General features: G+C 45.2%; 1 protein-coding gene across 2 annotated transcripts in view; it reads right to left on the bottom strand.

Moving 5' to 3' along the window:
• The window catches only part of DPYSL3 (dihydropyrimidinase like 3), a 375,973-nt gene that overhangs the window by 196,406 nt on the left and 166,871 nt on the right, over positions 1-12,696 (bottom strand). The window contains exon 1 of one of the 2 annotated variants that reach the window (XM_078653035.1): positions 403-734. The exons of the other annotated variant lie outside the window; for it this stretch is intronic. Coding sequence (XP_078509161.1) covers positions 403-441 — 39 coding nt within the window. The 5' untranslated portion in view covers positions 442-734. Of the gene's footprint in view, positions 1-402; positions 735-12,696 lie in introns of those variants that run through there. 2 annotated transcript variants of the gene reach the window in all.

Raw genomic sequence — 12,696 nt, 5'->3', positions numbered from 1 at the left:
GATGACAGCAGAGGGGGCAGGATGGATGGCATAATGGGCAGAGGGAGTGGTGCAGGGGCAGGCATGATGGATGGCGTTAGAGACAAGGGATGACTGGGGTGGCACAAAGAGGGTGGGGACGGGAGCAGAGGGGTGGCGTGGGGGCAGAATGGGAGAGATGGGGCAGAGAGATAAAGGAGGATACAGGAGGCCTGGCGATCTCGGGGTGGTAAAGAGCAGAGATGGGGAGCGGGCTGTGGTGGGGGCAGAGGAATGGTGACAGTGGGGCAGACGGGTGCAGAGGGGCACACACGGGTGGAGATCGGGCGGAGACAGAAGGCGTAGGATGGAGACGGGTCGGGGGCGCGAGGCGACGGGGGCGGGGAGGCGGCATAGAGGAGGCAGAGGCTGAGAGGCACTCACGGTAATCCGGGGGATGTTCTTCTTGCCTTGGTAGGACATGGTGGCACTGGGAAGCTGCGGGCTCTCGGTGGCAGGCTGGCTTCGCTCCCTTGCTCCTCCTGCGCGCTTCAAGTATGATGGAGACAGGGATGCTGCGGATCAGGTGCAGGGCGGGGGCAGGGGGCTGTGGGCTGGGGGTGCTGTGTGTTTGGACTCTCCCCGCTCAGACAATAGTAAATCCCTTCTTGCAGTGCCAGCTGGGATCCAGAGACAGAATGGCCGATTGCGACTCCTCCCCTCCCTCAGCCGTCCTCCTGATTATGCTGCTGCTGGTGGATTTTTTTTCAGTCTCTTTCTTCCAGCTGCCTCACCCACTTTGCTTCCCTGCAGTCTGTCCTGCGCGCGTTTCGCCACCAGAGGGCGCTAAAATTCCACAGTTCCCGAATCCAGCACTGGCAGTCTACAAGATCACCCCGACCCATAAAGAAATAAACCCGAATTGCAACACACGTTGTGTTAGGTCCACTCCTCTCTCAGGGAGAACCCCCTCAGCACGCACACTAAACAACATCACACCAGCGTTTTAAACAAGTCCGATCAGTCTCCTTAATCACGTACGACTTCCTGAACATGCGCGTTCTCGTGGCTGAATTACAATTCTCAGGCGTTTAGAAAGACATTTTGGGGCAGATTTACAAGCCCCTTGCGCCACTTTTGCGTAATTTTCCCATGTTAAAAATAACGCAAAAGTGGCGCAACAAGGGCCTTGTAAATCTGCTCCTTTGTTTTTTTACACAGTTTTATATAGCGCGAACTTGACCCGGAACCGGGTATCAGAGCGCTTTACATAGCACCAGTTGCGTTACATGAGGACACATTCATTTTTGTTAGGCACATTATTAACGGATTGTATAGCGCACACGTCTAACTGAATAATCATTTAGCTCAGGGCTTTAAATGGAATACAAAAAAAACTAGGGGGTCCCTCAAAGGGGCATGGTCGATGTAATTAAGGACGTGGCTTACAAATACCCAAGGCAAGAATCTGCGCTTAGGATAGTGTGCCGCCAGACTGGTAATTTGCTGTTTATGTCATTGCATACACATATATAATACAACAAGTAATACACCTACAACAAGTGATGGCTATTGGCTTTGCCAATGGTTGTTAGTTGTGTTAGGTAAATAAGCAACAACTATGGCTTTGTTGTATAGAATATTGAAAATGCTTCCGCTCTGATATTATGAAACTGTACAAAAACTAAAACGAGTATCTTTGAAGTTACATCAAAGGCAGTGAAGGGTGGCACTGCTGCAGAATTAAGGTTTCTTTTTTCATCTTTAATGTGCAGGCAAAAAGGGAAAGGCCCGATAGAGACCCATCTCAGCACCTGCGTTTTACAACTAACGGTGCTGAGCACCAGACACACAATTGATGGACGGAATGCAGAACCAATTAAAACATTCACCCCCAGTCAAGAGATCTGGGTTAAATCCATAATTCTTTTGCTCACCATGCCACCCCAGTTTAGACCTGGTCATATGCCAATCAGTCTTGACCCTGTGCCTCAGGGGAATAGTCCAGCCGGAACTGCCAAGCCAGGTCCTCCCTGGACCAGAAACAAGCATCCTAGGACCGGTTTTGGGATTTCACCCCTCTTCAGCCAGGATAGCTTGATTCAAGTGGCACAGTGAGCCCAGGACCCACTTCTGGGCATACCTGGCGCACTTAGGGTGAGAAAGCAAAAGACACCCAGTTGATGGACGGAATGCAGAACAAATCAAAACATTCACCCCCAGTCAAGAGATCTGGGTTTAATCCATCATTCTTTTGCTCACCATGCCACCCCAGCTGAGCACCGGCAGGACCCGGTCCACTTAAAGCCCTGATTAAGCATTTGAATGATATGCATCATTAACACCCAGTCCCTCACCTGCGCAGACGGCTGGATGGTTGCATCTGTCAGAGTAAGATTCAAACCTTTCACATATAAGATACACTTCGAGCATGCAGCAGCAGGCGCACCACCCACCGTGGTATCTTTCTAGCTGTCACAGGCACCAGCCATTAAAGAAAAGTAACAATTTATAGAGCTGAGAACTAGGTCTGCACGAAATATGTATTACCTACTCGTCCATCTGCCTCGTCTCAGTCCTTATTGGAGATATTTCATATCTAACGACAGAAATTATTTTTATACCAAAGCGTACTTACAAACTACCCCCAATATGGCCAACTTTTCCTTCCTTCGACCAGCGCATGAAGAGGAAGTAGTCATACACTACCTGGCCACATTAAACATAAAGATCAGAAAAAGGAACATACATCTAATTTATTTCTTGTTGCACCCCTCCTCCCCCCAAAAAAAATTGGCAAGGTCAGTTGGTCAATTTAGGACTGTGACGAGGAAGACCAGAACTCAGATTAATGAGGTTTACCAGTAAGCAGTGGTCGAAGTGTATTAAAAAATGTACGGGGACTGTGACGCTACGTTCACAAGGGGTCAGGGTGAGAGAACGTGGTGGCGGGGTCAAAGGTGTGGCTAAAAAAGAACATATTCTGTAACTTTTTTCGGTTTTTAAGGCACAGCTTAAATGAAAAATAAATGCCCAAGTTAATTTAATCAGTGAGAAATGAACTATCATCCATAATAAAAACTCTATTAGTAATTACACTGCACCAGAGAGACACAGGATTGACGCCTGGTTGGTGCAGAATTGTGATTTGCGTATCTTTAGTGGTTAAATGTCCCAGTCTGTGACATAAAGCAGTGTGACTATGTATGTCATTATACTAAACTTTCATAACACACAGAAGAAGGTAGGCTGATATAAAATGTGCAAAACAGGTTTAAGAAAGAAAGGGTTTCCAAAATACAGATTTCAGTAATACCCAGACAGTAAGTAGTAGTGCAAACTTTTATAACTTCTTTAAAAACACACACTTCACAGCTCAGCTGGTAACTCCCTTGCAGTACCACTCAAAAAGAGTAACTTTGTGTAATCAGGAAGTTTCAGTGATTCTGTTAATTAAAGCCAATACCGGTTTTCAAGAATCCATTACATTTGCAGATTGACCAGTTGCACACATTTACATTTCTTTCAGGCAAGCGGGTACCCTGGCAAGAAGGCTTGTTCAGCTGTCTGCCCCTCCCTCAGTTTCACAGCTCTTTAGACTTCCTGCCGTGCACTTCAGCGGAAGCATTTCAACTGTCGGGATGAAACGTCTCGGGACGGTTGCCTTTTAACTTAAAGTTGGGGAACTGTTTTTCCTGAATTAAAAAATGATGGGCATGCCATGCCCCTTAGATCCCACCCACTTCGACCACTGCCAGTAAAGTAACCAGGACACCTCCCCTTTCTCACATACTGCTGACATCCTGAGCCTGCGAAGTCTCCAGCATCATCAGTGTTTTCTTTTCGCAAATATTCACTGCAGAGGCAGCCGGCACAGATAAACACAGTAAGGCGGGGCGGGGTGGGAGTGGGGGAAGTCAACAGACGATGGAATAGGTATAATTAACCGCTTCGATGCAGTGCAGGTTTCCCCGCTGTGTGGGCAAATTCTATGTGTGCGCAAATCGGACGGTGCCCAGCCGTCCAACGCACACGCCCACCTTGACGTCAGACGGCCAGGGGCCGTCCGACGCACGGAAGAGGTTACATAAATAAATAACACCTGTTCCATCATTTGTCGGCTTCCCCCCCTGCTGCGCACTGCCTTGCCCCACAGCGCGTACCTGTGCCGGCTGCCGCCGATTCACTGTCCTAGAAACTTCTGGATCTGGGTGGTGCTTTTGACTCTGCTACAAGTAATGGGAAGATGGTTCTTGACCTGCCGCTGTATAATGGCGGTAGCAGGAGGGTCAGGTCTATCCAATGCCCATTCAAAACAATAGATGAGCTAAATGTTTCACTTGGGCCTGAGGCCTGCATTTTCCAACCTATCGCTTCACTTGCATGATATCCAGCAGCGATCTGGAATAGTTGCAGTATCTGTTTGGATAGGTGTGGCAACATCAGGGATGAAAACTGTTATATACCACTCATATCCACAAATGAACAGCAGGATATCACACAGCACTCCCACTGCAATGAAAGGCAGCTCAAGCCCCAATCTCAAAGTATTTCAGGGTCAAATGCAGTGAAATGGCAATCTGAAATATTGCCTTCCTTGCAAAAGTAAATAAAATATGCACACGACTGCAACAAAAACTAAATAGCAGTTTGTTTTATTTTCTCTCTTTTGCGAATCCATTCGGATCATGGACTATTTTAAAAAAATAACTAAAAAGTGAGCAAAAGAAAGGTTGTATACTGAACTGCGGTTAGATATAGTACATTCTGTGGATCTTTATATTTAATTTGCTTCCTATTCAAATTTATGTAGAAAAGTATAGGCGCGATTACTGTTTCTTCAGGACCCCGATTTAAAGTATCAAAGATTACAGAAATGGCATTACTATCACCAATGCTGAGCTGACACCACATACTACATTACTAGTGACATAATCAGTGACAGCACAGCTGTGGCATTACATACAACATTACGCATAGATGAGAAGCCGCAATGTCTATGACTGTCAAAAATGTAGTAGTGTATTGATTGAACAAACAGCCAGTGCTGCAGTTCCACTGTATCGTTCAGTGCCATGCCCTAAGTGTGAAGGGCATGCCCAAATGTTGGTCCCGTACCCACTGTGGCACCGGAACCAAGCTACAGCCAACCAAAGAGTCCCAATCCAGGTGAAACAGGCTATGGGTCACTTGTGTTACAGTTCAGAGAGGTCCTGGCCTGGCAGTTCTGACTGGTCTTTTCCTCTGGTAATAGGGTCAAAACTGCTTTGCATACGGCTGGCTCCAAACTGAGATGGCATGGTATGCAAATTAACGACGGAGTGGGATGTGACCCGAGTAATTACCAATGGCTGATATTAATTCAAGCATTCCACCTATCACTTTTTAGGTCGAGCCTGGAATTCGCATCCGAAGGATGCGTCCAGGTGGAGACTTATAGCTAGCTGACTCGGGGGAATGAAGGACAAGAAACTGCCACGCGCTTCTCTTCGGCTGGATTACACTGCGTGCACGCGCACCCACACTCACGCATGCGCACATCACAGCCACACGCATACACAGCCACACGCATACATAGGCACACACACACCCCCCGTCACCGCCGCACCTACACACACACTAGCGCACCTACACGCACACACAGAGACACCCCACACACACCAGCGCACCTACACACACGCACGCACACATACAAAGACCCCCCTCCCCCCGCCGCCGCCATCGCACACATACACACAGACACACACACCAGCACCGGACCCCACTCACCGGCTACGCAGGATTTCTCTTCTCTGGGGCGGCCCCGGGGCTCTCCCTAGCTCACGGGAGCCCCGGGCCGCGGGAGGACTCGGCTTCTTTGCTCCATCCCGGCGGGCAGCCAATCATAGCCCAGCAGCAGGCGGGACTTCCTTCTTTCTTCTGGCCCGGCCCACGTCTTCTCTCCCGTTGCCTGGTTTCCTGCCTCAGGGGTCTGCCAATGGCAGCGCGGCCCCGAGCAGGGAGGCGGGCACAGCGTTTCCTCGGGAATCCCGGGCCCGTCGGCGGTGATAATTTATTTGGGGAAACAACCTGCATTAGAGTTGTTTGCCAATAAACCTGAAAGGTAATTCTTGTTATACCTACCACTGTTCAAACTTTTCAATTGTTAGACTTCGGTCTAACGTTTTCATCTGTTATTGATGTTTGCTGCAGTGGTGACTTCAGGAAATGTGTGTAAGTGAGGAGAGAAAGAAGCGGCTTCTGGAAAGCCATTGGGATGAACGTTTCTATTCATTTTTATTGATGGTTGCCTTAAAAGTCGAATATCATGCATAACTTTGAGCTAGTGAGTGTTGCACCCTTAGCAAACAGCAAAACATCTTCTTGAGTGTACTGTTTAGCAGGCTGGCTAGGTAGTATTATTTAAGGGCACTGAAAAGTTTCAAGCACGAACCTATAGTCACTTCTATCATGATCTCTGCAGGAGACTGGCAGTTTGTGTGTTGGTTTACTCACCGGCTTTGTGAGAAAGATGTTTAAAATCTACTCTTGAGATGCATTTTCTTCCCCCTAATCATCTGACTTTTGATAGTCTGTTTTGGAAAGAAAGAATTTTCCCACATTATAAAGAATTTGGATCTGCTGAAGATGAAGCATATGACCATTTGTTTTTACTATTGAGTAAAAAATATTTACAACATTCCATTAACGCTAAATTAAAAAATAAATAGTATACTTCTGACCTTTTTCTACAGAGAAAACTTTGTTTATGGCTCTGCCTGTCTATTTTTCCTCTATAAAAACAAAGCTAGAAAAATATTCGAGTAGTCCTACATAAAAACCAGCGTGGACACCAACCAGGCCATGCGGCCCACCCTCCACAGGTGACCAAAAATCAGAACCCCTTTTAGAGGTGTACATCTTTCAATCGTACAGCACATTTACAAAACATATATGCTAGGGTTTGACTGGCAGTGACAAGTCTTACTGGCTCAGACAGTCCCAGGTGTTTTTTTTTTGTATTCAGCTTGACCATACCCTGTGTCAGTGACTCTTAGGCATATAACTTATTTAACTTTCATTTTTTAAATTTATTTCGTTTGCAATTGTGAGAGTTTGAGCTATTGGCATTGTAAATGGCAATGCCTTTTATTTATGCGTTTGAAAACCCTCAAGCTGTGCGTAAACAAGCACTTTGTACTTATAGTCTATACTTATGAGGAGCAAGACTGGCAGTCTCTTTTACTGCCAGCCTTGCTTCTCGTAAGCAAGGACTATACGTTCAAAGTGTGTGTTATGCACCGATTGCAGGTTTTAAAAAGACATGAATAAAAGGCATCATCATTTACAATGCCAATAGCTCCAACTCTCGCAAATGCGAGACCTATTGCATTGCAAATGCTTGTTTTGAATACTGCAGTCCCACTGGAAGACAACAGGGATTGTGTGGTAAAATGACATTCAACTGAGAGACAGCCGATGCTCTCAGAGAGATTACATTAAGGTGAAAGGTAGCAGTTCCACTGACAGGCATCAGATTTATAATGTAATGACAGATTCCATGGAGTTAAATGGCTGCAGTTCATATGGCAGCCAACCACCTGTAATCTCTCACAGAGCTCATAGGGAGTCGCAAGGCTAAAGGTCCACTTACAAGGGGCAAATGTGTTCACAGAGGCTGCTCAGAAAACAAGCATTTGCAATGCAATAGGTCTTGCATTTGCTTGAGTTTGAGCTTTGGCATTGTAAATGACAGTGACTTTTATTTATGTTTTGTTTTTTAAAATGTAAATAAAAGGCATCATCATTTACAATGCCAATAGCTTAAACTTGCGTAAACGCGAGACCTATTGCATTGCAAATGCTTGTTCCTCATATGTCATTGAGTGGACTGCAGACAAACAGGAGATAAGCACTTTCACCTCTCTCTTTTACATAACCCACGTGTCATGAATGTGCCAGAAGCTTCCAGTCTGTGGATAGATGGGCGGATCCCAGTGCATTATACCAACCAAGGCACTAGTTTGGTCTCTGCTGCCAGAGATGCAAATAACCCCCCCTTCCGCCGCCTGTTGAATCTCCCCACCCCTTCTTCCCCAGAGTTGCCAGCACCCAGCACCCATCCCCCATCTGTCTCGTTTTCTGTCGCTTAGCTTGTATACATCGGAGTGGGGTTCATAAAGCTCTACATTTAAGATGCGGAAATGTGCCCCGTTTCATCCAGGCCCCTTGATCTGGGGTCCCAAGAGTCGGTCCACAAGGAGAGATGTCACGCCAAATAAATGAATCTCCTTGGCAGTCCGCGTCCGCATGTGTGTGCACGTGCATGCGTGTGTGTGCTTGTCCCACATTTTAGAGATCCTGGCTTGCCTTCAACCCGGTATACTCTGACTACACTGGACACAGACGGTACAAAAGGGGGTGGTGATGGACGGAGCATCTGAATCAATCAAACACTCACACCCAGTCAAAAGATCTGGGCTTAATCCATCACCGTTCTTTAGCCCACTCTGCCACCCCAGTTCAGACATACACTGGACACAGAAACATCTCCCCTCAGTGCTTCCGGTCCGGGCTCGCTGTGAAATATTTAGGGGCACCGGATTATTGCAAGGTTTGAGCCCAGTTGTCTCACTTCCAGTTTCCCCTGTCTGTTTTGACGTTCTGATCAGTCTTGCAAATTTTTCATGATTTTACCCTGCCTGTTATGCCCGCGCCCCACACTTGGTTCTGCGTGTGCTGGTGTCCACGCCTGCTTTGCCTGCCTGTTCCTCCGGTCTGTATTTATATTCATCCAGTCTGCCTGACCCTCTCCTCGTCTCTGCATGCCAGTATCGCCTTTCAGTAACTGCTACTCTGTTCTGCCTGTAGCTGCGCACTTTCCTCTGCCTACGAGTATCTGAGCACTCTACTCTCCCTGCCTGTATCTGCTCAATTTCCTCAGCTTGCCTGTATCTGTGCACTCTTCTCCAGGTGCCCAGGAGGTGGCAGAAGGCAGGGGGGGGAGATAATACAATTTTGCTGTTTCTGCCATCAGGAAGTGCATGTAATACTTAAACAAGCTGGCTCCGTGGAGTCAACCGGGGGAGGGAAACTGAAAGCACGCAATGCGCTCGCTGCCAGACTCCGGGGACAGGAGATGTGCAAGCGTACGGAGTGCACATCTCCTGTACGCGCGTGCCATCTCCTGTTTCCCTTCGGCACAGAAAGCGGCAACAATAGAGTCTCGCAAGGCGAAGCAGCGCATGCGCTGCGTTCGCTAGCGAGACCTAAAAATGGCTGCAGATCCACTGATAGCCAAAAGGAAACCATATATACACTATATGGAAATGAAAGGTTGCAGTTGCCCATACAAGTATTTTCTGAAGACAAATAGGCTCACTTCCACTAGCAGACAAGGGATGCTCTCACTGAAATGTCATATTCATAAAAGGCTAGAGTACACACCAGAAGTGCTTTCACGTAGCAAAGAAGCGCTGTTGGATCGTGTAGCAGGTTTAATAAAAGTCCCGGAAAGTGCCATTATGTATCTAGAAGTTTAGATGTACGTGTACATGAACACTTGCACATTTTTGCTGCACTCGAGATGTAATTGATAATACTGATTATGTCGTCATTGCTTTCACCAGTGATGTTACCGCTGATCTCTGTCATGGAGTCATCTGTGATGTCATGTGCGAGACCTTGAGCAGTGTATTCAGGAAAGGAGGTTTTTGGGTAGGGCATGCAAATTTTATGGTATTTTGTTTTTAACATTCCCAGCTGAATTTATCCATGTTTATGTTCTTGCCACCTTATTGCTGTTTATCTATCTTTATTTGTATTTCAGAATAAATGAGTCCTAAAATGGGATATTTCCACAATTATTTAGCTGATCAATATGCACTCACACTTTGATGCTTGTCGTGATTTAGCAAATTAAGCAGCCAAATCTGGCAAAACACTACACCCACAGGTAAATATTAGCATCATACTACAAATATATGCTAACATATGCCTGGATTAAAGGAAATCTTAGTCTGTATGTTCCTCTTCATACAGTCTATCTGCTCAGCAATCTGCCAGGAATTCATGAAAGACAGCACGGAGAATCAAACAGAACTAGTACCATTTTCTGTATTTTTCCACTTTTAAAAATAAATACAGACAGGAAACACATTGTTTTCTGTCTGCGTGTATCTATAAAAATCAGTGAACACGGAAAACTGTGAGCCTTAGTTATGGATAACCTAGAATTATAATATTAAAATACCATCTAGTAATGCTGTTAAAAAAGATATTGTTCCATAAAGAATGAGTAATTTGCACATAGCAACTAAATACATAACATTTGAATTATTTGGCCATGATCCAAATTATTGGATATTTTCTCTTTTATTTTTAATATAAATGTAAAATGCAAAACATGAAATTATTTTCTAAATCTCATTAGAATCACATAATTCTTGTGTATTATGGATTTCAGCCACTGAAATGCCACCATTTTGTTCTCAGCAGTCACTTACCCATTGCCGAGCATGACAGTCCCATCTGAATAATTCAAATGCACTATTCAATATAATGTGACTCTTTTAGTTCTGTAGGTACTTCACATATGCTGTGTAAGCAAAATGGATACCACTGAATTAAATCCTCTATCTACACTTAGGTGGACCTTGTAAACCTCTTCCACTCTAAAACAAATTGTGCTTTTATAAATCAATATCAAAATTTAAAAAATGCCTTTACTGTAACTCCACTTCCTGACTAACATGAATAGACTATTACATCACCCATCTTTCTGTTTACGGTAACATTTTCATGTTAATGGATATCATTTTCATGCCAAGCAAAACCAAATTATAGCATGTAAAATAAAAAGACGGGCACTTGTAAACTTGAAACGAACAATGCCATTCATAGTTCTGGAACTATAACAAACCACTCAACTTAAGTCTTACTTTCCTGGGAATTCACTTTTTATGACTATAAAAAATGACTTTACCAATTTGTGTTTTGTTATGTTTGTCATTCCAACAGTATGAATTGGTGCAAATATCCAAGATTCATACATTTACCATCTTTCCTGTATTTTAGCCATTCTAATCTCACACCTCTTGTAGGTTCTTTCTCACCGAAGAAGATCTATTTCACCCTTTCCAAACACTTGTCACTAACCCTTGAGTCCCCCCTCCACCAGCCATTCCATGAATCTTCTCCGAACGCCGTACAAAGGGCCTGATTCTGATGCAGTTAGGGAAGCATTCCCAACTAGGGCCTGATTCTGATGCGGTTAGGAAGGCCTCCTAATGGCATTTGCTCCTTCCAAATCAGATCAGGAACATGTCTTCCCGACTCAGGGCCCAATTATGATGCGGTTAGGAACATATGCCCCCATTGAAGTCAATGGGATTTCACCCAAATCGGATTTGGAAGCATCCGAATGCATCGTACTCCGTCGGTCAGACTCTCCCGATCCGAGTGGGTCGGAAACCATTTCAAAACTGATTTGGTCGGGAAGCTTTCTAAACCGCATCAGAATCAGGCTCTATGTGTTAAGTCCCCTGACTTCAACCTCCCCATCATGTACAATGAGCATCCTGAGGTGCTGTGGGCTTGCAAATTTCTAAAGTCTTATACCAGGAGTGTCAGCGTTGGCTTTCTAACCTGGAAGAGTTTGTTCTTGTCCAGCATTGAATGAACTATTTTTCCCATCCCCAGAACACAACAAAATCTGTCTAAGCACATGTTCAAGGCAGTGGTTGTGGTGTCATACCAGAATGACTACAATTACTTCATTATCCTCCAGTATCAGGTGTGATATTGTCATTCCGTTCTGGGAGTGTAACGCGTTGCCTGGTGGCTCCCTAACAGAATCACCTCCAGGCATTTGGGTAACTTGGCCACCGCCAGTTCTACTATTTGTAGGATTTCTTCTCAGAATGAGTCATTCCACAGAATGTCCATAGAAGGTAGCATATTTACAAGGAAATGTCGGAGCTCAGAGCTGCACCAAATTTGCCAGCGTCGTGCTCTGACATTTCCAAAATGCATGGACTCGCCGTGTTTCCAACAATAGGATGCACCCCATGTATTTTCGCTAGTACTGGCGCTAAAATTAACTGCCTAGCACCAATGCAGGCACCCTTGCACAATAGTGCAAGGGTGCCTGCATTGCAGAGAATGATTGTTTATGTGCAGGAAGGTATACCTTCCTGCACATAAACAATCCATAATGGCGATTTGCTACTTCTATGTGTGCTGCATTATTTCATGATTGTTTATGTCCAGGAAGGGACACCTTCCTGCACATAAACTATCATTAATGGTGTTTTGCTCTTTCTATGTGTGCTGCATTCTGCAGCACACATAGAAAAAGTAAAAATGAGGAGAAATGAAAGTAATTCTCCTCATTGCGCCATTCTAACGCTTGCTATTGCATGATGTTCCTTTTTGGCGCTACCTCAGATTTACACATCCTTGTAAATCTGGGGCAGCATCAAAATGAAATGGGTGTTGTGGTGGAAGCACACAGCAACACCCATTGTACGCCCCTTTCTATCAAAGTGATGCGTGTAAAGGGTCCATATTTACAAGGCAGTATTAAGCCACTCAAAGTGGCTTAGCGCCACGTTGTAAATATGGAGAAGGATATTGCGCTGCAGGAACATCACTATAAGTGGCGTTCTGGTCACGCTATCCCCTTGTTAATATGCCACAAGGTGTGCAATATACCCAATGGTTCCTCAACCCCTCCAGCATTTGTTGAACCTGCGTGAT

The sequence above is a fragment of the Lissotriton helveticus genome, chromosome 7 (assembly GCF_964261635.1).
Source record: "Lissotriton helveticus chromosome 7, aLisHel1.1, whole genome shotgun sequence".
Taxonomy (NCBI): domain Eukaryota; kingdom Metazoa; phylum Chordata; class Amphibia; order Caudata; family Salamandridae; genus Lissotriton; species Lissotriton helveticus.
The sequence above is the reverse complement of the archived record's forward strand: the minus strand, read 5'-3'. Positions and strand labels throughout refer to the sequence as shown.